The following is a 23,308-nucleotide window of genomic DNA, read 5'->3' as shown; positions in this document are numbered from 1 at the left end:
CGCGACCTCCCCACACGCTGTGTCTGCAGAACTCGGCGGGCTTTCCTGGACAGAATTGAGACCCAGAAGGAACAGTCATCCGGGCAGCCCCGGCCTGACGACAGCACAGGAGCTGTGCTCCCCCCGCCTCCACTTCCCCCAGTGTAACATAGTGCCTAGAGTCTGATGCAGGCGCAGCATTCTAGAGTGAACGATCCGCCCCATCAATGTCCTGCGACAAATGCAGAGGTGACGAGACCTTTGCAATGTTCTAGGGCAGGCTCGGGTTTAGCGAGGAGGGAAAAACCCATCCCTGCAGCATCAAGGGCACGTCCAGGAGTGTGGTGTGGAGAGAGCGATCCATTCCTGGGACAGAGTCAGGGGTGTGTAGTGGCAAGACAGCAAGCCTTCCTGAAGCGTCCTGGGACAGGTGTAGGCTTGTTGAATGGGGAGTTAGCAAACCCGTACCCACAGCCTCTGGGTCAGGTGAAGGGATGTCCCCCCCACATTAGAGGAAGATGACCTGTCCTGGCGGCATGCAGGGGAAGATTTTGGTATCTAACGGGGAGGGAACTTGGCCCTGTTCTTAAGTCCTCCTGCGTGCAAAACACACAGTTCTGAGCCGTGGTGTCTTAGGGTTTCTACTGCTACAGTGAAACAAAAAGCAAGTCCTGACCAAAAAGCAAGTTAGGGAGGAAAGAATTTATCTGGCTTACACTTCCATATCACTGTTCATCATCGAAGGAAGTGAGCACAGGAACTGAAGCAGGCCAGGAACCTGGAGGCAGGAGCTGATGCAAAGGTCGTGGAGGGAGCTGCTTACTGGCTTGCTCCTCATAGCTTGTTCAGGCTGTTTTCTTAAAGTACACTGGACCACCAGCCCATGGATGGCAACGCACACCATAAGCATCAACCACTAATTAAGAAAAGGCCTTATAGCCAGGTGGTGGCAGAGGCAGGCTGATTTCTGTCAGACAGATCTGTGAGTTCAAGGCCAACCTGGTCAACAGACCAAGTTCCAGGGTAAGGAGCCAGAGCTACACAGAGAAACCCCATTTTGAAAATAACCACCCCACCCTCACCTTATATGCCTGCCTACAACCTGATCTTATGAAGACGTTTTCTTTTTTAAAATATTTATTTATTTATTTTGTATACAATATTCTGTCTGTGTGTATGCCTGCAAGGCAGAAGAGGGCACCAAACCCCACTACAGATGGTTGTGAGCCACCAAGTAGTTGCTGGGAATTGAACTCAGAACCTTTGGAAGAGCAGGCAATGCTCTTAACCACTGAGCCATCTCTCCAGCCCCTGGAGATGTTTTCTTAATTTCTTTTTTTATTATTTTAATTTTTAATTTATTTATTTCGGATTTTCAAGACAGGGTTTATCTGTGCGGCCCTCGCTATTTGTTCTGGAACTCGTTCTGTAGACCAGGCTGGCCTCGAACCTGGAAGTCCACCTGCCTCTGTCTCCCAAGTGCTGCGTGATTAAATGCAACCCCCCCCCCAGAGATATTTTCTTTATTGAGGTTTCCTCCTCTCAGATGACTTTAGCTTGTGTCAAGTTGACATAAAGCCACCTGGCACCAGCACAAGTGGGGACATACTAATCCCACAAGAAAGAACTCGTCCCTCTTGCCCCTCCCCCAGACTTTCATTGCGGCTTTGGAGCCTATCCTGAAACTAGCTCTGTAGACCAGGCTGGCCTCAAACTCACAGAGATCCGCCTGCCTCTGCCTTCCGAGTGCTGGGATTAAAGGAATGCACCACTACTGCTGGCTTAGAAGTCTTTTTTTTTAATTATTATTATTTTTTTATTTTACATACCCATACCCACCAGTTTCCCCTCCCTCCTCTCCTTCCGTTCCCTCCCCCCACCTCCCTTCTATTCCCCCCTCCATTCCCTGTCCCCTTCCTTCTGTCCCCCCCTCCACCACCTCCATTCCTCCATCTCCATTCAAGAAAAAAAGTCTTAACAGCTGTGGTAACAACTTTAGGGACATTCAAAACCCTAGATTATCAAACACATTCTGTAGATTCATTAGCACCTTAAGGGAATTATTAGATTAGGATACTCTTTCGAACTTTGGTTATTGAGTTTTGCCCCCCCCCCCATGTAGCACAGGCTAGACTCCCCCTTACTTTGTAGCAAGGCTAGTTTTGGACTCCCTCTATCACCCAAGTGCTGGGACTACAGGTGTGTACCATGACACCCCGCTTGAGTCTTTGGTTATTTCGTATCTCAGTTACCTGGCCAAAATAGTTCAAAATACATCTCTCAATACAGAAGTGCTTTGGGCCAAGGGGCGATGTTCTGTTGGCAACTGCACGGTTTCTCACCAAGAGGATGAGGTTTTGGCTGTAGTATCCTCTCCCTGAACAGGAAAGGATGGATTCTGTATATTTTGACACCCAGACCTCATTTTGCAGGTGCCAAATTTGAACGGAAGCGGAAGAGCTTCAATAGAGTCGGGTCAACCTTATCCCTGGACCCGGAGACCGGAAACCAAGAGTGCGACGCGAACTTGGCGAAATTTGAACCTCGCGGCTTTCCGTCGGGTCCCAGCAGCTCTCCGTTCCCGCGCTTTCTAGCGTGTACGAGAGCTTCACGCAGGCGCAAAGAGCAGAGGCCTTGACCATGGCCACGAGTGGAGTGGTCGAGGCGTCCGATATTGATGAAGCCTGCCGGGTCAGTGGGATGGTTCGGGGTCCGGCAAGTGGAAGCTGCTGACACTCGCTCCCTTCAGGGCCAGGCCCTGTGGCTGTGAGGCAGCTCAGGGCAGGCGGCGCCAGGGCGAACCAGGGCGGGCGACTCGAGGCGCGCCTCCTGAGCCCTCTGAAGGCCTCAAGTCTAGTTAAGAAGTGGCGGTCAGGGTCTCAGGCCGTGAGTTTTTGGGAGAACCAGGGCTGTGTACTCAGTCATGGGGCCCTGCCCATGGTGACTCAGCGAAGAGAGGGCCACGGCGGACGCCCGACGCCTCTCCTCTGTGACGGCCTTGGGTGGTGGCCGTGAATGTTAGGGGGTTAGGGGTCGCAGAGGCCGTGTGCAGCCCGCAGGGATGCCATCCCCGGGGCGGCTCAGCCTTGGACACGTACATTGTAGGTGCTTTCTTTGGCTTTTAGGCTTGTGTACACGGTTTATCCCCTCCAGTATTTACACGCGCTCTTCCACTGTGTTCTTACTGAAACAGAGTTGATACGCTTGCCGCTCTAGGCTGGCTGCTAACGCTTGGGTAAAATCATCTTTCAGCCTCAGTTTCTTTCTTTCTTTTTTTAAATATTTATTATGTATACAATATTCTGTCTGTGTGTATGCCTGCAGGCCAGAAGAGGGCACCAGACCTCATTACAGATGGTTGTGAGCCACCATGTGGTTGCTGGGAATTGAACTCAGGACCTTTGGAAGAGCAGGCAATGCTCTTAACCACTGAGCCATCTCTCCAGCCCCAGCCTCAGTTTCTTGAAAAGCTAAGCATATAGGTGTACATCACCACCCTTGTCTCTCTGTATATAAAACCCGTGTGTACCCACATACACATACGCAGCACACCTATATCCAGACACACACACACACACACCCCTATATCCAGACGTGTAATAGAAGGTGCATCAGGTGCCGGGAATGGTGGAATAGGCTTGTAACCCCATTACTAGGGAGGCAGAGGCAAGCACATTGTTTCAAAGTTAAGGCCAGCATAGTCTACAAAATTCCAGAACAGTCAGGGATACGTAATGAGACCACCCCCCCCCCCAAAAAAAAATTGAACACACATGTGCACACACACAACAGTACATATGTAGACATGCTTGTGAGGTAATTAGGAATGTAAGAGGCTTGAAAGAAAAGGAAGCAGGTTGCCTTGGGTGCCAGTTCTGGTCACCTGAAGAGAGATATTGTAATGTTAAGATGTACTTGTTCTTCTTAGTGCCTAGAACCCAAAGAAGAATATGTGAAAGTCAGAAGGAAGGACCTGGAACAGCTGACGACCGAAGTGATGCAGATGCGGGACTTCTTACCCAGACTGCTCAACGTGGAGTTAACGGAAAGTTTGCAGAGCTTGAAGAGTGTAGAAAAAAGTGAGTCCTACCTCATGTATGTTGCTTGTCTACATGTATGTGGGCAAGAGAGCCAGTTTCCAGTGCTGAGCTAAGTTCAGGTCGCTAGGACTTCTTGTCCATTCAGACTTTTGGCGTTTGAGCAGTATATCAAATATGAGTCCAGGACCCTGTTACATTTCTCGGAGGTATTTAGAGATCAAGTCAGCACGTTCCCGACTGGGACTAAATTGCAATTAAATCTGTCTTTGGTGGTTACAGCTAATTTTCCACGTCACATTTGGTAACTTGATCAAAGTTGGATCACAGATGTTTGCTTGTGTTCCTGACCTTCCCATCTATCTCTGGTGATGTCCTCTCGGTCTCCTTTGTCCCTTTACCTTTCTTGAGAGCCTTTAGACAGTGCAGGCGCTTGAGGCTCAGCCTTGCCCACTTTCACCGTAGACTCCAAGGCAGTGTGATGCTCACACATAGCTTTAGTTACCGTTGGATGCTGGTGGCTGCTGGATGCATCTGTGTCTCCAGCGTCTGCCTTGCCCCTGCTTGTCATCTTTCCCCACTTGTTTTGTTACCATTCAGACTCTGAATGTCTGTCCTGACCTAGTCAGGAACAGATCTGAATTTGACAAGATACACATGATCATATGGCAGAGGAATTGGGAGGCCCCTATCAGACCTTGGGGGCAGGGTTTGAATTTGGTGGTTTGGAAATGAAGCAGTGTTTTTGTTAGAGATGGCTTCACTATATATCCTGGGCTATCCTTGAATTCTCTTTGGAGCCCAGGCTGGCCTCAAACTGTAGATATTCTTGTTTCTGTCTAGGTGTTCAAACAGTGTTTTGACAGCTCATGGCAAGGTGGAACTGTGTGTAAAGAGCCAACTAGAGTTTGAATGTGAAGTGGACCCAGGTCTTGTTTGCCTGTAAACATTGAAGTTCAAATAAATGGAAAACACTGTTTATACATACCTTACCCACACCTCTGAGGCTAGTGGGGAGTTAGGCTGTTTCTGTGTCACTGGAACTCTTCAGGGCAGGTCATGGTTTTTTCTTTCTGAAGGGAGTTTTCAATATAAATTTGATGAATAAGAAGTGAGCAGTCACTCCAAGAAAGGAGCACTGTGACACTTTGCAGTTAATGGGGGAGACACTGTTTTCTGTTTACTTGGCAGCTGGCTCTGTCTGTGCCCGCTGTTCCTGCCTGACAAATGGCAGGCCATATTTTCACTTAGCAATCTCTACTTGACATATGTTTCCCTTGTGTTTTTTCTCATTGGCCTGCCTTGGTCTTCTCAGAGAATAGCCCTAGATCAGACCCTTGGGGTTCTCCCTTTCTGCAGCGAGTTCTGTACGTTCTTCTTGGGAGATGTGCTGTGACAATATTAGGCTGTCTCCATCTCTCCTGCTCACGTGGGATCCTTGTACTTTGCCTTCTCTAGGCAGTGTCTGCTATTCCCAGTCTGGGTCATTTTTGTCTGAGTTTATTAAATAGCTGCTCTTTGTCCTTAGGATAAAGACCAACTAGCAAACTGCTGCTACCCTGGGACCTAAACAGATCTTACAATAGCTGTGAAGCCGTTGTATTGCTGGTTAAGCCTCATCCAGAGTGGCTATGTGCTCTGAATGCCCAGACATGAGCTCTATGTTAGGCATGGCCCCTGTGCTTTTCCTCCTGGGAGGTCACTATAAAATTTCAATTTAGGCTTACCCTGACTACCTTCGCTTTTCTGACTGAGGTGTGGTTGAAGAGACGGCCTTCTAGAGCACCCTTTACCTAGTTTTCTCTCTCAAATTCTCTTTTTCCCTCCTTCCCTCCCTCCCTCCTTTCCTCCCTCCCTCCCACTCTTCTCCCTCCCTCCCTTCCTCCCTCCCTTCCTCCCTCCCTTCCTTCCTTATTTCTTTTTTTGAGACAGGGTTTCACTTGGGGTAGCCCTCACCAGCCTGGGATTCTTTATGTAGTTCAGGCTGGCCTTTCACTCACAGAGATCCACCTGCCTTCCTGAGTGCCTGAGTTGATGAGATTAGTATCAAATAGTATGGGAAACCTGGTTCTGAGCTATCGGGATAGTTGCCTTTGAGAGCTGGGTAGGTAAGTAGTGGTTTGAAAAGCTACTGATCAGTGTCTTGCCTAAGCATCTTTGAAGAATCAACACTGAAGAAAAGACAGTTTCTTTTTTAAAAAAATCATGGCCGGGTGGTGGCGGCGCACACCTTTAATTCCAGCACTTGGGAGGGAGAGGCAGGAGGATCTCTGAGTTCGAGGCCAGCCTGGTCTACAAGAGCTAGTTCTAGGACAGGCACCAAAGCTACAGAGAAACCCTGTCTTGAAAAAACCCAAATAAATAAATAAATAAATAAATAAAATAATGAATTTATGTATGTGAGTTTTTTGCCTGCATGCATGTGTGTATATCGTATGTGCCATGCTTGAGGAACTTAGAAGAGGATGTTACTGCAGTTACAGACAGTTGTGAATTGCCATAAGGGTGTTGGGAATTGAACCCAGATCCTTTGAAAGAGCAGCTAGTGCTCTTAACCTCTGAATCAACTTTCTCTCTCTCCCAAAGCACAGATTCTTTTCTTTAGAAGGAAAAAAAAGATATGTGAAAGTCACAAATGGGAATAAGAATCAGTTGTGACTTAGCAGCTGGTTTTCCTGCCTTTGAAAGACTCGAGTATAGCACAAGTAAAGATGGTAAATATGGGGTGTTTATAGAGGATGGGCGGGAGTGTAGCTGAGGTGAGAGGCACTTGGAGCTTCTAAATGGACCGATACCAAGATGCTGATCATGTGATGCTTTCAGGGGGAATGGTTTGAATTAGAGTATGAGTTTGAAAGGTTGGTTGGGTGGAGGGACCAACTGAGAGTGTTCCTTGAGGCAAGTCCCAGGTTCCATTGTACTCTGTGTGGATGGGATAGGAAGAGCATGAGAAAACAGGATGGGCTCTGGTGATGAAGTGAAGGCACAGCCTTCTGAGTTAGGATCAGGAGTGATGGGAATGAGGAGGGCAGGACATCTGTGTCCTCCATGGTGACCAGCACTTCATTATGTGTCCTGGGACTATAAGGCCACACTAAGGACATCTAAGGACAGTAGAGCACTTGCCTGGTTACATACAGGGTTCAGAGTAAGATCCCTAGGACTATGCTACCCACCCCTAAAAGTCTCTTAGGACAGTACTTCTCAACCTCCCTAATGCTGCGACCCTTTAATACAGTTCCTCATGTTGTGATAATCCCCAACCATAAAGTTATTTTCAGTGCCACTTCATAACTGTAATTTTGCTACTGCTGTGAGTCATAATGTAAATATCTGTTTTCTTTTTTTATATTTATTTATTATGTATACAATATTCTGTCTGCGTGTATGTCTACAGCCCAGAAGAGGGCACCAGACCTCATTACAGATGGTTATTAGCCACCATGTGGTTGCCGGGAATTGAACTCAGGACCTTTGGAAGAACAGGCAATGCTCTTAACCACTGAGCCATCTCTCCAGCCCAATATCTATGTTTTCTGATGGTTTTAGGTGATCCCCGTGAAAGGATTGTTCAACCCCCAAAGGGGTAGCAACCCACAGGTTGAGACCTGCTGTCCTAGCATGTGGCAAATTTGAGATGACTTAATCCTTCTAAAGGGCTTGTTTGGTACCTGCATTGTAGGAATCTTGAAACTCCTTGAGCTCCTGGTGTAATGGAGAGAGCATTCTGGCGGATTCTCAGCCCAGCAGCTTCAGTTGTGACTAAGGCGCCATCACAAAGTGAACTTGGAATAGCCTTGACTTGGGGTTTGCCAAATTGGAAAGCGCATAAATATAAAATACTCCCATGAAAACATTATCAGCACTCTTGAGTATTGAGCATTGGAGGAACATTCTTGTATAGAAAGTCCTGCGCTGCTGTTTATCATGTTGAGATCGCAACTGAGAGTGAGCTAGGGAACGAGAACACTGTGGGGCTTTCAGTAACCATGTCAGACCATCCAGACAATAGGTCAGAGTCCATGACTACAATAGTCTGTAGTTTTCTGTCAGGTGCCCTCAGTTGTCTTTGGGTAGTACTGTAAAGGGTTGCCTGCTGACACCTGGGTCCTGGGCAGAACCAGCGTCAAGGAGCAGAGCCTTAGGAGGATAGGGAGCTTGTTTGGCAGTTCTAGCAGGGGAGCTACTTATATGTCCTTGACAGAAGAATGGTCCTTCTTAATCAGGTAAGGTTGTCCTCTTCAACTGGATGTTCGGTTTAGGAAGGGATGCACACGGACTGTTGAGGAAGGAGATTCCTGCCTAATGAGACAGACAACCCTTATGAAGAGTGGGACAAAATGCCAAAGCCACATTGCCCTTACATCCAAGAGTCTATTGATTCGAAATGGGACAGATGATTGGGGTTTTTAAATACTACTAGAACAGCTTGTGAGCTTGGGCTCTCGGTTTGTGAGGGCTCTCTACTGGTTACTTGAAGGAATCCACAAGTACATAAGATGGTTGTAATCCTAGGGAACAAGGATAATGAAAAAGAAACATAAACAATGACAGTGTAAGGGGAAGTATGTCACAGGTGCCACATAACCACAGAAAGCCACCAGACTTCCAAGGGGGATAGGGTGGGGCAAGTCAAAGGCTGCTTATGAAGGAGTAGACTTAGAAGACAGTTAAAGGCATCCTAGAAGTAGTTTATTAAAGAGAGATTGTACAGCGATCGCCTACATGGCCTTGTAGGCGAATGGATTTCAGTTTAGCATGTTGGAAAATGTAGGTCATGCTTGTGCAGTCGGCCCTCTCTTTAGCTGTGGATTGACTAAAGTGGTGTTCAGCAGGTGAGTTACATGGTGGACCTTCTGTGGACCACTGTATTCTTCTGTGAACCTGAGATATTTAACAGCTGCCCTTTGGTTGGGAGTGACCCAGAAATGAGTCTTTAGTTTGAGAGTCCTTGAGCCACTGTAACCGCTTATTTCTGGGAACCTTGTAGGAAGCAGAATTAGTCATTCTGGGGATGGTCGTTTGCTTTGGAAAACCATGTGAGTGGGAATGCCTACAAAGCACTGACAATTGATGGGACCCTGGCAAGTTGCAGAAGTATCTGTCAGGCGTTTCCCCAGGTCCTTAGCCTGGGACTTTGAAGAAAGGTTTTCACAGAGGTAAAATGAGGCCTGTTGGGCCTTATCCAATATGACATTCTTGTCAGGAGAATTTTGAACACAGTTGTGGAGTGAGGTCTGTGTGAAAATATAGGGAGGCTAGAAAGGGAAGACTGCGTCCCTCATCAGGGAATGCTGGGCAGAAAGAGGCAAGGAACAATTAATGCCGAGGTTTCACAGGGAGCTTGGGCCTGTCAACACCTGGACTTTTGGCTTGGAAGTCCTCAACCTTGGGAGATATACATTTCGGCTGTTCTAAGCTACCCAACTCATACTTTATTCCATATGCTAGGAAGTGAGTATACCACCCAAATCTCAGCTCAAAGTAAAGATGGAGCATGTCAGTGTTGCACCCACTTTTTTTCTGAACATGCCAGAGTGAAGGAAGGAAAAAGGTGATGTTATTTAAAGTATTTTTGTTTTCAGACAGCTGTTCACATGAGTGGAAAGCAACTGACAACTTGTTATAAACATGCCGGGATCTCAGGGTAATTTTAACTCTTTTATCTATGCTCCGGAAACCCTGCTTTTCACTGACAACTCTCCTCCCTCTCTCCGAACAGTCATTCTCCTGTTAGTTACCAAAATGGTTGAAGTTAGGTCCTGGTAGTACAGGCACTTGGGGCCTGACAATTGCATGCCGTTGAGGTAGGTTGCCAGCAATGCTCTCATCTGGCCACAAGGCGGCGGCCTGACATAACTGATACCCCTGGTGTGCCATAGTCTTGTGAGCAAGGGCTTAGAATTTTCTGGGGTTCCATATTGTCACAAAGGCCTTGTTAAGCCTGTAGAAAGTTCACATAAAACTACACAGAGAAGACTTTACCATAGTGAAAGCATTGAGTGGTTAAAATTAATTCCTATATATTTTTACGTGACAAGATTTGTAGAGATTTAATTACCCTCTTTCTTTCGGGTGTGTTCAAGTAGCATAGTTCAATAATAGAAGCAGACTTTAAGAATTAGCTGCAAAGAGAAAAATATAAACTATTGATAATTTATTATTTAGTTTCTGTCTAGTTATGTTTTTCATAGTCATAGGTATGTATTTTATAGTTACATGAATGTACATAGTCATATAATGTACATATGTGTAAGTAACATTCAGCATGGTTACATGTTTAGTAATGTTATTTTTAAGGCATAAAGCTGGCTCACTGGTTTCTTGGATGGTCTTGATTATTGGACAAAGTAGAGTTCATGTAGTATGACATATCTGAAAAGTCAGAGAAGAAAGCTCTGACATGGAGAGAATAAATAGCCCAGTGCAGCTTGCATGCTTCTAGGAAATATGAGTGGGAGCTTGCCAGCCCAGTTTCACAATCTCCAACTTGTCTTTGACCTTTGGGTCTAGTCTTCCTTCTTGGACAAGGTCTCAAGGAAATGTAGACACTCTCCTTATTCCTTTCTCCAGAACAGTTGGGATGCCAAGCAGCTCTAGGCAATCCCTGGATTTTTTTGTGTAAGTGTTCCCTTGCCTTCTCTGACCTCAGGAACACAAAGCTCTCCCCCTTCCTTTGCCTGCACTTCATTGAGCATCCTTGATGGTGGAGAATGTGTGGTCTTCCATATGTTCTTAGAGGTGTGCTCCCTTACCCAGTCCCATTTCCCTCCATTCATACTCTGTCATTGCTGTAGCTAAGCTTTCTGACCCACTGTGTTCCTTTCCTGTTGCTGGTGATGAGAGCTAAGACTGTTGACTTGAAGTAGTTGGTTTTAAAGTGCGATTTCCATAGTCTCACCAGGAACCTTGTTAAAAATGTAACTTCTTTGGGCTGTAGAGATGGTTCAGTGGTTGAGAATACTTGCTGCTTTTGCAGAGGACTAGATGCCTGGTAGCCCACAACTGTTTGTAACTCAGGTTCCAGGGGATCTGACACCCTCTTCTGTCCTCCATTGGCCTCAGACATGCACATGGTACAGATACATACATACATACACACACAGTGCAGGCAAAGCACACAGTTTAAGAAAAGATTTATTTACCTTTTATGTGAATATGTGAGACGTGAATGTATGTATGTGTACCACATTCATGCTTGGTGCTTAGGCGTCCAGAAGTGGGAGTCAGAGATCCAGGCAGTTGTAAACTGTCATGTGGGTGCTTGGAAAAAAGTCTGCAAGAGCAGCTAGTGTTCTTAACCATTGAGCCATCTTTCCAGTTCCCACATATAATTTTTTTATAGATTTATCTATTTATTATGTATATAATGTTCTGACTGCACATATCCCCGTGGGCCAGAAGAGGGCACCAGATCTCATTACAGATGACTATGGGCCACCATGTGGTCCCTGGGAATTGAACTCAGGACCTCTGGAAGAACAACCAGTGCTCTTAACCTCTGAGCCATTTCTCCAGCCTCTTATATGCAAATCTTAAAAAAAGAAATTCCAGCACTTGGGGTGAGTGGGGAAGTAGAGGCTGATGGATCTCTGTGAGTTCAAGGCCAACCTGGTCTACAACAACCAGTTCCAGGACAGCTAGGGCTGTTACACAGAGAAACCCTGTCTCTCAAAAATAAAACAAAAACAAACAAAACAAAACAAAATGTAAATTCTCTTTACCCCTAATGGCAGTTCCTGGCTACAGGGGAAGGGGAGTAATTTTCTTAGTGGTGTAGTCACTGGTGAGTTGCCCATGTTCCATGTTCATGCAGTACCGTTTAAACTCAGAAGATCACAGACAAAAACACCCAATCAAAACAGCAGCAACAAAGACATGAGAGCAGGTAGAGACTTCTTGACTATAAGGCCATCATTAGGAGTGGAATGGGCACGAGAATGGATAATGGGAGTGGAAATGAGCAAAATATATTACATACATTCATGAAATTATTAATAGAAAAAATTAACTTTAAAGAAAAGAGATGTAAGTTCTGAGGCCCAGACACACCCACAGAACCACAAACTTTATTCACTAGGTCCTGGAATCCTAATGCACATTAGGCTTTAGTTAGCCATTAACTCTTAGTACTTGTTCTCAGATCTTGGTACATGTTGGCAAAAAAAAAAAAAAAAAAGTTTAACTTCTCAGCCTTGAAACCAAACTCTTAAAAACCCAAATTAAGTGTTCAATTTTTTAAGCATCAGTATTTCTGCAGTATTTAAATTTGATATTTTTCATTGATTTATTGATGTGGGTATTTTATGGGTTTTTTTGTTGGCCAGTTTGACTCATAAGCTAAATGATTATGGTGGAGAGGAAGTGTTACGTAGTCGCTGCCCCCTCACTGTAGCGTTTTCTTGTCTTGTTCTCTGTGGCTTCCCACCTCCATTGACTACTACTGCAGTTGTTCCCATTGAGTCAGCCTGCCAGTTGGTGGGATTGCTTTGTGAGTCAGCTCCTGCTGGCACCAGCTACTCCTGAGATGCCTTCTGCTTTTTATGGCACAGATACACGTTTCTGCCATGAGATAGTCGGGCTTCTCAGCTCTGCCTTCAGTCCTTTAAATAACTCATTTTCTTGAAGCCTTGAGTACATGTCTGGCAGTAAATGAGGTCTTAAATCACAAAGTAAGGTAGCAGCAGAATTTCTTTCAGGATTGAAAGCAGTTCAGTACCATAGTGTGCTTAGTGTATATGGGCGCAGGGTTCAGTCCCCAGCATCTATTCTCCCCGCTCCCCAAAATAAAAAGTGATTTCTGGTATGGCTTGAAAATGGAAGAGAGCTTAGAAACAGGGCTTTAGGAATGTTGACTGTGATTTGACATGTCTTGAGTATTTTTCTGTCTCTTCTAGACCTGGAAAGGCGAGAACAAGAATTAGAACAGCTGAGATTGGACTATGAACACTTCAAAGCCCAGCTAGAAACTGTACAGACAGACAGCAGAAGGGAGAAGAAGGTAGGCACTTATGTGAGGCTCCTGCAGGGGGCTCGGTCCAGAAGGTACTGTTGGTTTGCTACCTTTTGCTCATAAGAAGCAACTAGTCTCACATTTTCTCTCTTCACCCTCAGGAAGTTGTAGTTCCGAATATATGTTTTTTAAGTAGGTTAGTAGGTAGGTAGGTAGGTGAACTGTTAATCGAGTTTATAAGCATTTAACATATAGATTATTCACTTCCTTTTAATGAAGCATTTTTTGTACATTTAGAGTGTGTGTATGCATGAGAGAACATCTGCGTGGGCTTGTTTATGTGTATGTATTCAGGCTTGTATATGCTTCAATCTGTATAGAGGTCAGAGGGCAACTTGTGGGAGTTGGTTCTCTTCTCTCCATGTGGGTTCTGGCTTGGCAGCAAGTGCCTTTACCCATTGAGCATCTCCCTGATTTCCTTTAAATTTTGTATTTAAAAGTCTGCTTCAGCTGGACATGATGCCTCAGGCCTTTAATCTCAGCACTTGGGAGGCAGAGGCAGGTGTATCTCTGTGTTTGAGGCCTGCCTGGTCTACAGAGTTTGTTCCAGGGCAGCTAGGGCTACATAGGGAGACTCTGTCTTAAACAAACCAAACCAAAAGGTCTGCTTTAATGCATATGCTTATAACATAGTAAGAATCTTGGAGAAAATTGTGTATATGATAATTTATAATTGGAGATAGATATTAAGTTGAAGTATTTCTAATTAGTTTGGATATGATTTATTGCTACTTAGGAAAAACTAATTATATTTTATTTTATTATTGGAAGAGACTATATTTTTCTCACAGATTATTTTATTTTATATGTACAAGTGTTTTGCCTGCATGTATATCTGTGTAGCATGTGTGGGACAGATTTCCCTGGAGGCTGGAAGAGGGTGCCAGATCCCCTGGAACTAGAGTTACAGACCACTGTAAACTGTCTTGTGGATGCTGAACCTGAATCCATGTCGTCTGCAAGAGCAACAAGTGCTTTTAACTGCCAAGCCACCTCTCTAGTCCCTATAATATTTTGAGATAGTTTTACAGTTGGATAGCATACATTATTTCATCGCCCATAAAACTAGTTCTGTTCTGTCACTTGTAAAATTTTGGGCTTCCATATCTTTGTATTTTAAGATAATAAAGCAATAATAGTGCTGATCAATGACAGCTAGTATGTTTTGGATATTTGCTGTCTGCTAGCAGGCACACAGCTGTTTGAGTCCCACGTACTTCTCCTTTTCCAGGCCTATCAGCAGGTATTACTATTGTTCAAGAGGTTGAATAGCTGGTCCAATGTCATATTGTCTGTGTGCTAATGTGTGTTAAGGAATTCTGAATATCTGTGGCTGTTTTTGAAAACTGGGAGAGTTGGCTTGTATTTAATACTGAGCAACCAGAACGTGGTAGGAAAGACTTTAATTGTAAGGCTGGATTATTATACTGAACAACACAAAGTTGAAGTTTTAGTTTTGCCATAATCTATTAAAACCAGGTGATAAATTGCAAGGCAGTCTGGTCAGTTTCAGACTTAACATTTTATGGCCTAAAAGTTGACCTGTAGGCAACAAGGAGCTGATAGACATTTAAAACACTTTAATCTCAGCCCTTGGAAGGCAGGAGCAGGCAGATCTCTGTGAGTTTAAGGCCAGCCTGTTCTACATAGTGAGATCTAAGATAGCCACAAACAATGAGCCAGGTGACCATGGACTGAAGTCTGTGAAATTGTGAGTCAAAAGGAGTTTTCCTCCTTTTGATTTTTTTTTCTCTCAGGTATTTGTCATAGCAATAGAAATACTGGGCTTTACACAGAGAGTTGGTGCTGGAGCAGGGCCATTGCTGTGATGAAACCTTTGGCCGTGTGGTTTGTAAGCCTTTGGAACTAGTTTATAGGAAGAATTTGGAAAACTGGACAATACTGTGTGTAGAGTTTAATGAGGACTGTGGTGGGTGGGAGCTCAGAAGACTAGGAATGCAGAGTGGAGACTGCTCATGAGATCGCAGATGGGATCAAGGGTTCTATGGGGATTAGAGCGCTGTTCCATTCATGATCTATTATGGCAAAGAACTTGTCTATCTTGTGTCTGTGCTCTAAGACTTTGTGGGAGCTGAGTTCAAAGATTGAGTAGTCTGAAAGAATTTTGTTTTTAATTAAAATATAATTTCTTTTTCTCCTCTTTTTTAACTTTTCTCATGTCCCTTAGCTCCTGCTTCTTCTCAAATTCATGTCCTGTTTTTCTTTAATTATTATTGTTATACACAGAGAGAGAGAGAGAGAGAGAGAGAGAGAGAGGAGAGAGAAACATAAATGCAAAATGTACTGAGTCTGTTTAGTTTTGCTTGTATTATATGATTCTAGGACTGACCACTTGTATTGGATAGTCAGTTAGGGGCCGCTCCCTGGGGAAGACTAATTCTTGCTCTCTCAGCAGTTGTAAATTGCTTGTAGTTCCTTTATGAGTTGGCCTTGTGAACTTCCCTCATTCATACTAGTATGTCAGCTGGTGCTGGAATTGTTCAGATCTTGTTTAAGTAGCCATATTGTAGACATTTCAATGGTATAGCTTCTCTGTCATAATTAGAAGACACAGTTTGACAGTGGATTTTGTGGCCCTGTGGTTTTTTACAGTCTTTCCAATCTCTTAGAAAATGAATTTGGTCTTTCATAGGGGTCTTGCTGTATAAAAAACCCTTTTAGCCAGATTAACAATGAGTATTTAAAGAAAAAAAACTGTCTAAAAAAAGTCACATTTAAAGTTGGGACTAATAAGTGGATAATCATTAGAGATTAGCACCATTGTATGTACCGGGTCAGTAGATAAGGTGTCTTGAGGGCACCTCAGTGATTAGGGAAAACCCACCCATCCTACAATCAAGTATATAACCTGGTGTTAATCCCAGCACTTGAGAGGCAGAGACAGGCTGATCTCTGTGAGTTTGAGGCCAGCCTGGTCTACAGAGTGAGTTCCAGCATAGTTGGAGCTATGTAGAGAGATCTTGTCTCAAAAAAAAAAAGTATAAAAGTTTAAGGTCACTGAAAAGATGAATTAAAAGATTGACCTGCAGAGGTACCCTTTTGCAAGATGTCCTATGGCATTTTCCCCCAAGTTTGTTTGTTTATTTTGTGCTAGAGATTAGAGATCAAACCTTGGCCCTTGTGCATGTTAGGCAAGAACTGATCTACCAAGCTGTAATATAGTCATGGTGTACCTGAATTCCTCCAGCCTTGCTCAGTTATCCATGTACTCATAGGCTAGCACAGCTTAACATACTTATGGGTGATTCTGTTGGAAGGGCTCAGAAGACCAGAATGACTATAGACACACAGAGAGTAAATACTGTGCTCAGGGATGTTGAAATGGGAACTAGACTAGAGAACATTAAGTAGATTTTTGTCTACACTGGGAACTGGTTATAGTTTAAGCTACTGGCAGACCTTTCTGTCCTCAGTCTGATGTTGTTTTTGCAAGGCAGGTCATAGAGGCTTCTACTCAGATTTCAAAGGAGTGTTGGGGAGGCCAGATGATGTATGACAGTGGTAAGAGTACTTGGATGTAGCCCTGGGAGAGCTGTGATGGAATAGACACCTTAAGAAGCTGAAGATGCTAGGAATGGAGACTGGCCAAGGAAAGCTCTAGTCAGTGAGCAGGATCAGCCTGTAAGAGTCATGTGACCGCAGTGTGGCATACTGTAGGGGCTGGACTGCCCCAGCATTTTGGCACCCAGATCATGGTACTACATGTCTGGGATGCCAGCCATGGAGCTACAGGAGGTTACAATTGCCATGCTGATTCCCATCTTACTTTGGTATCCTCCAACCTTTCCATGTGCTGTCTTTGGAATAGAAGTCTTTACTCTGCCTTGTGTAAAACTTTTCTTTTTGGCCTTACAGGGACTCACAGGTGAGAGTTTGCCTTGAGTCTTAGGAAACTTTGTACTTGTCTGTTGATCAGTGCTGGAGCTGTCAGCAATTTGGGGAAATAAACTAACGTATTTAGGGGTATACATAGGATGGTTTTATGAAATATGTATGGCCTTGTCACTTCCTTTGGAGATTAGGTATGGTTTTAGGAGATGTGGCTTAACGGGGGGCACATGTATTTGGGTGTCAAGTTGACAGAGGGTGGACTTGTGACAGTTAATCTAGGTTCTTGGACTGAGAAATACTGAGGACGTTTGTAAGGTACATTCCTGATGCACTTGTGAAGGTATTGCTAGAGGCGATGGGGAGCAGCTGCTCTGAATGTTGTTATGTCATTCAGTAGTCTGAGAACCCAGATGGAATGAAAAGACAAGGAGGAGTAAGCACAGAATTTTTCTCTCTTAATGCTTGCTGGTATCCTTGAGGTAAGCAACCCTACTCTGCTCTACTGTCCTGTCTGCAGGACTACAGCCATGGGATGGATTGACTATGGACTGAAACCTGAAACCCTAATGGAAAAGAAATCTTTTGTCTTTTGTTTGTTTGTTTGTTTTCTCGAGACAGGGTTTCCTCTGTATCTCTGGCTGTCTTGGAACTCACTTTGTAGACCAGGCTGGCCTCATAGAGATCCGCCTGCCTCTGCCTCCTGAGTGCTGGAATTAAAGGCCTGCACCACCACCACCCAGCTTAGAAATCTTTTATCCTTTTACCTTGTTCTGTCAGGCATTTGCCAGTGATGGAAGGTTAATAACATACCAGGTCACTATTGAAAAGGGTTGTGGAGAAGACACATTGTGAACAGGCTTATCAAACTAAAGTGGGATGGGAGTTCCTAGCATGAATGAGGCCTTGGGTGATGTGGGATTCCCCTCTGTATGCTGTGAATAACATTGGTGAATAAAGAGACTGCCTTGGCCTGTCAATAGGGCAGAACTTAGGTAGGCAGGGAAAACTAAACTGAATGTTGGGAAAAAGAAGGGCGGAGTCATAGAGAAGCCATGTAGCCCCGCCAAACACAGACTCTGGAACTTTACCTGATAAATCACAGCCTCGTGGTGATACAGAGATTATTAGAAATGGGGTAAATTAATATATAAGAGTTAATTAGTCAGTAAGAAGCTAGAGCTGATGGACCAAGTAGTGATTTAAATAATATAGTTTCTGTATGATTATTTTGGGGCTTAGCAGCTGGGAACCAACAAGCGGCCTCCTCCAATACTTGGGTTTGATCTCTGGTATTGCATAGACTGGGCATGGTGGTATACATCTTGCACCTAGAAGTTGGACACAGGAAGGTCAGAAGTTCAAGATCATCCTCTGTTAATAGTGTGAGATCTGTCCAGGCTACATAAGACCTATTTTAAAAACAACTCTCCCAAAAATACAGCAGCTAAGTCCTTCCCAGGTGTTTTGTATTCCCAATAGCTGTGCCTATATCACAGTGCTGAGACCTTTTACCATTGCCAAGGCCCTTCCCCCAGGCAGCCTCTGTACCCCAAGAGCCATCCAATCCCAACTCTTCTCTTCCCTTGATCTAACTAAGTTGCTGCATTGAAGAAGAGTGCACTGCTTCATTGTAGCTTTAGCAAAGTTCCTGTGCAGGACTCCCTATCCCCTAGGAATTGCTGCTTCCACAGCACACTCAGGTCTTTGGTTCCACACTTTTCTTACATTCTGGATTCAGTCATTTCTGTCTTTTTGTAATATTTTCTACCCGTACTGAAGTACTTACTGGCAGTAATCTAATTCAGTCTTCTAGTTGCTGGATTCTTTCCTGGTTCCTCAGCTCTTAAAATAAGCTTTCAGTCCTGCCTCATGATCTGTACAGGCCTGGGCACGGACCACAGACAGTGCCACAGAAAAGACAGCTGCTAGAGACAAGTGGCCTTATTATAGCCATCTTGCTTATCACTGTTCAACAGGAAACTTGAGTAGAAATAGAAAAATAGTCAAAGCTAAAATATTCCCTCATTTCCATTAAGGTCAGAGTACTAGGACAATGATAATTATTCTATTAATTTACTATAGCTCCTCTTTATTTATTTATTTATAAATTTTTTTGAGATGGGGTCTTGATATGGAGAGCTGCCCTCAACTCTATATAGCTTAGGCTGGCATTGAACTTTTGATCTTCCTGTCTCAGCCTCCCAAGCACTGGAATGAAAGGCATTCACTAGCATATTCGGCTCCATGCTTTTCCCTTTAGCAAACCAGCCATGATAGAGACTGCCAGTTTTCTGCTAATATTTTATTTTTTATATATTTTTTTACTTTGTTAGGTGTTTCTTGTTTTTAGCACGCTATAAAGAAAGTTGCAAACAGTAATAGTGCTTCAAAACACTTTTAAAAGTTTATTTTTAGATTCATGTGTATGGTGTGTGCCTGTATGAGTTAATGTGCACGATGTGTGTACTGGTGCCCCTTGAAGACCAGAAAAGGGTGTCAGATTTCCTGGAACTTGAAGTATAGGTGATTATCAGCTACCTGATGTGGAATGGAACCTGAATCCTCTGCAAGAGCAGTGCATGCTTTTAACTGATGAACCACCTCTCCAGCCCTTCAAGAAACCTCTTAAAGAAAAAATTAGCTGGTAGTATAATCCAGCTAAAATCTGAAATGAACTATAGAAAGATTTTAGAAGGGTTCTTTGATATTTGTTTAAAAAACTTAAATAGCATTTTATGTACTATTTCTCCATGCATATCTATCTTTCCCCTCCAGTTCTTCTCCTGTCATGTTTGCACCACTTCACTCCTAGCTTCATGTGCACTCTTGAGCTTGCACATGCTCTTTTACTCTCACAGGCCCCTCCTTCTCTTAATACCCATTGAGTTCATTTAATGTTGTCTGGCTGTGCATGGGTATGAGACTATTTATAGGAGCATGAGCTGCTGTGGGATTCCCTTCTGTATGCTATGAATATGTTTTATTACCTTTGGTTAATAAAGCTGCTTCAGCATATGGCAGGGCAGAAAGAACTAGGTGGGAAAACTAAGCAAAGATATAGGGAGAGAGTAGGCAGAGTCAAGGAGACACCATGTAGCTGCCAAAGGAGACAGATGCTGAACCCTTACCAGTAAGCCCCAGCCTTGTGCTGATACACAGATTAAGGATGTAAGAGTCAGTTAGTAAGAAGCCTGAGCTAATGGGCCAACCAGTGTTGTAATTAACATAGTTTTTGTTTGATTATTCGGGTCTGGGTGGCCGGGAAATAAAAGAGCAGTCTCCATCTACAAAGAGTAGTCTCTCATGCAGCATATCCCTGGAGAAAAGTGATTCTCTTTCCTTCAGCAGCCATCAGCTGCTAAGAGCTCTTCAGTTAGGGGTGGGATTTTATGAGTTCCTCATCATCCATGTTGGAATCTTGTCTGACTTGACCTTGCGCAAGCCCTGTGCTTGTAGCCCCAGCTACCATGAGTTCACGTGTGCAGCTGCACTGTCATGTCCAGCAGAAGCTGTTTTCTACAAACTCTACTTCTTCAAGTTCCCTCTTCCACAGTGGTCCTTGAGTGCTCGCCCTCCCTCCCTCCCTCCCTGTGTATGTGTGTGTAATATGGATATCCTATTTAGGGTTGAGCACTCTAGTATTCTGCATGTTGATCAATTGTAAGTCTCAATTGCCATATTCTCCAAAAAGAAGTTTGTTAATGCAGGTTGAGAGATATACTAATGCTTAGGTATAAAGAAAAGAACTTAGGGGAAATTTATTACTATGTCCATTCAACAGAATAGTAATACTATTCTTCCTTAAGGCCTAGGACTTAGCCAGGTATGAGTTTCACTCAGTACCGGGAAAAAATTTCATCTTGTGGAGTGAAGTTAATCCAATCAGAAAGTTACCCCCATAGCATTTGTGCTACTATTGCACCAGTGGGTCTAGCTTGTAGGGGTCACAGCTGAATAAGACTAATGATGCCTTTTCTCCCCTTGTAGCATCCATAGAACCTAAACACTTCTTCCCTGTTTGATTGGAGTAGTTGTCTTCTTTCAGGTACAGTTGTCCCTCAGTATCTGAGGGGAATCAGCTCCAGAACCCCTTGTGGGTAGTCTTAGGGTGTTCAGGATCCTTCCAAGAGAAAGTGTAGTATTTGCATACAGCCTACACTTACAGGCCTTAACTTATCAGATTATTTTTGCTATCTAATTCATTGTAAATGCTATTTAAATTATTACTAGGCTGGGGAGATGGCTTATTTGGTAAAGTGCTTGCCGTGTGGGCAAGATATAGTACTGAGTTTGAGTGGCTCAGTGGATCTGGAACCGGTAAGGTATGTATGGCAGACCTTTTATAAATATAAATAAATATATGATACAGTTTTTTTTTTAGCCTATGGCTTCCCTCCCCCAACTCCCCTTGATAGACTATTTCTATGTAGTTCAGTCTGGCTTTGAACCCTTTGGCTCCTGAGTGCTGGGATTACATGTGTGTACTACCATGCCTGGTTGGAGTTTGAAAATTTACCTTACTGCTTTTTAAAAAATGGATCAGGGTTTTGTTTTGACATGTTTTAGAAGTTCCTGTACCTGCAGTTTCAGATAAATGAGTTTATTAAGTATGTAGCAAGCAAAAGTAAAAGAGCAAAGAGTAAGTAACAGATAACATCATCAAATGTGACTGGTGTAGCCTGATTGAGAGTAAACAAAGGTACTGTCGTCCAGTGGAGTCTGGCAACACTTAGCAGAAATGGACTGGGGAAAAAGCAGGTAGCTGGAGCTACTGGTTGGAAGGCTCTCCATTTAGTTCCCACTGCAGGCATGTTATACTATGGGATCAACAATAATAACCTCTGTTGGAAAGGGTTCACCTTCTTTGTTCTCAAGAACACAACTACTTGCTGTTTTTCCTTCTCCCTGCTCCAGAGCTCTGGAGAGAGGGGTTTTGGAAGACATTTAATATAAACGTGTTGGAGTCTGAGACAAGGGAAGGCCTCTTCTTTGCCAGTATGTTTTCAGTAAGTTTAAAAGGCATGACAGTTTGCAAGTATGCCGTTGTAATGTTGCCACCTAGAATCTCCTGGGAAGAGAGTGGCACTTGTCAAGATCTGTTCAGGTCTTTGGAGAGTTGTCCTGGTTGCCTTAATTTAGCTGGGTTGGAAAGACCTACCCTGAATGGAGATGGTACCATTTCATGGTCTGGATTTAGAACTGTGTAAGAGTTTAGAAAGCTAGCTGAGAAGAAGCAAGCATGGTATATTTGTTTTTCTCTGGTATTGATGGTGGATGTGATGGAGGAAGAAATGAGAACAGAGTGGAATGATTCATATAAACATACCCATTACTTTGTCAGTTCAGTTACATAGGTGTGAAGGGCAGTCTAGGAATCCAGACTGTAGTATCATTAAGTCAGACATGAAAAGCATATAGTTTATATTTTGATTTTTAGAATTATTTATTTTTATTATATATGTGTGGATATTTTGCCTGCATGTATTTATATGTACCACAGGCGAGCCTGGTACTCATGGAGGTCAGAAGAGAGTGCTGGGACTGGAGCACAGGCATTGTTAGCCATAGTGTAGGTGCTGGGAATTTCCCACCCACCTCTCATTCTCTTGGAAACCCAGGCAAAAAGCCCTTTTCTTTTCATTATTGAATATTGACTTCTTTAATAATTTAAAAAAACCACCTTAGCCATCAGCATAATTTAAATTGTTTTTCTACTCATGCTTTATAGAAATGAATTTGCCTAGGTTTTTGTATTTTTCAGTTTATTGCTCTCAGTGGTGCTGGGGGTGGAACCCAGGGCCTCCTGTATGGTAGGCAAGTGCTCTACAACTGAGCGGTACCCCCATCCCAGTTTGTCTCTCAGGAAATGCTGTCTCCTTGAAGGGAGTTTTAGTACCAGAGAAACATGGTCACTGGGGAGGACGAGAAGAGAACTCCTTAGGCTGTATTAATGTGAGGGTAATCAGGAGAATGGTTCCCTTTTTCCCTTAATGGTCCTGCCAGAGACTAGCCTAGCTTTAGGTGTTCTTAGGAGCTGCTGTAGGGAGGGCAGGAAACCTTCCCTGGCCTGCACGGCCTTGTTATTCCTGAATTTGGGCCTGAGCATATCTGGAGTACCCACCTTCACAGCTTTTCTGCCTGGTGTTAGGGCTGGTGTTTGATTCTGGTGTCATTTCACAGCCACACATGCTTTTCATATTTTCCAGCATCTTTGATGACAGTCACGAGGGCTTCTTCATAGTCTGCCTACAGCACTGGTTCTCACTTTTCCTAATGCTGTAGCTCTTTAATACAGTTCCTCATGTTGTGGTGACCCCAAACTATAAAATTATTTTCATTTCTACTTCATAACTATAATTTTGCTACTTTTATGTTGGGGAATATTATTTTCAGATGTGTGACTTTTGTTTACACTGCATTTGTTTAA

At 43.8% G+C, this 23,308-nt stretch overlaps 1 protein-coding gene across 1 annotated transcript in view; it reads left to right on the top strand.

Annotated features, from left to right (window-relative positions):
- The first annotated feature begins 2,619 nt into the window (after positions 1-2,619).
- LOC121435517 (heat shock transcription factor 2 binding protein) overlaps positions 2,620-23,308 on the top strand; it is a 78,468-nt gene continuing 57,779 nt past the window's right edge. Inside the window, exons 1-3 of the mRNA XM_041634910.1 lie at positions 2,620-2,670; positions 3,908-4,058; positions 12,914-13,017. Coding sequence (XP_041490844.1) covers positions 2,620-2,670; positions 3,908-4,058; positions 12,914-13,017 — 306 coding nt within the window. The remainder of the gene's footprint in view (positions 2,671-3,907; positions 4,059-12,913; positions 13,018-23,308) is intronic.

The sequence above is a fragment of the Microtus oregoni genome, unplaced genomic scaffold, assembly GCF_018167655.1.
Source record: "Microtus oregoni isolate MIOR12 unplaced genomic scaffold, Mior012 000046F_ref0000063, whole genome shotgun sequence".
NCBI classification, from domain to species: domain Eukaryota; kingdom Metazoa; phylum Chordata; class Mammalia; order Rodentia; family Cricetidae; genus Microtus; species Microtus oregoni.
Note: the sequence above shows the minus strand (reverse complement) of the source record. Positions and strands in the feature narration are given on the sequence as shown.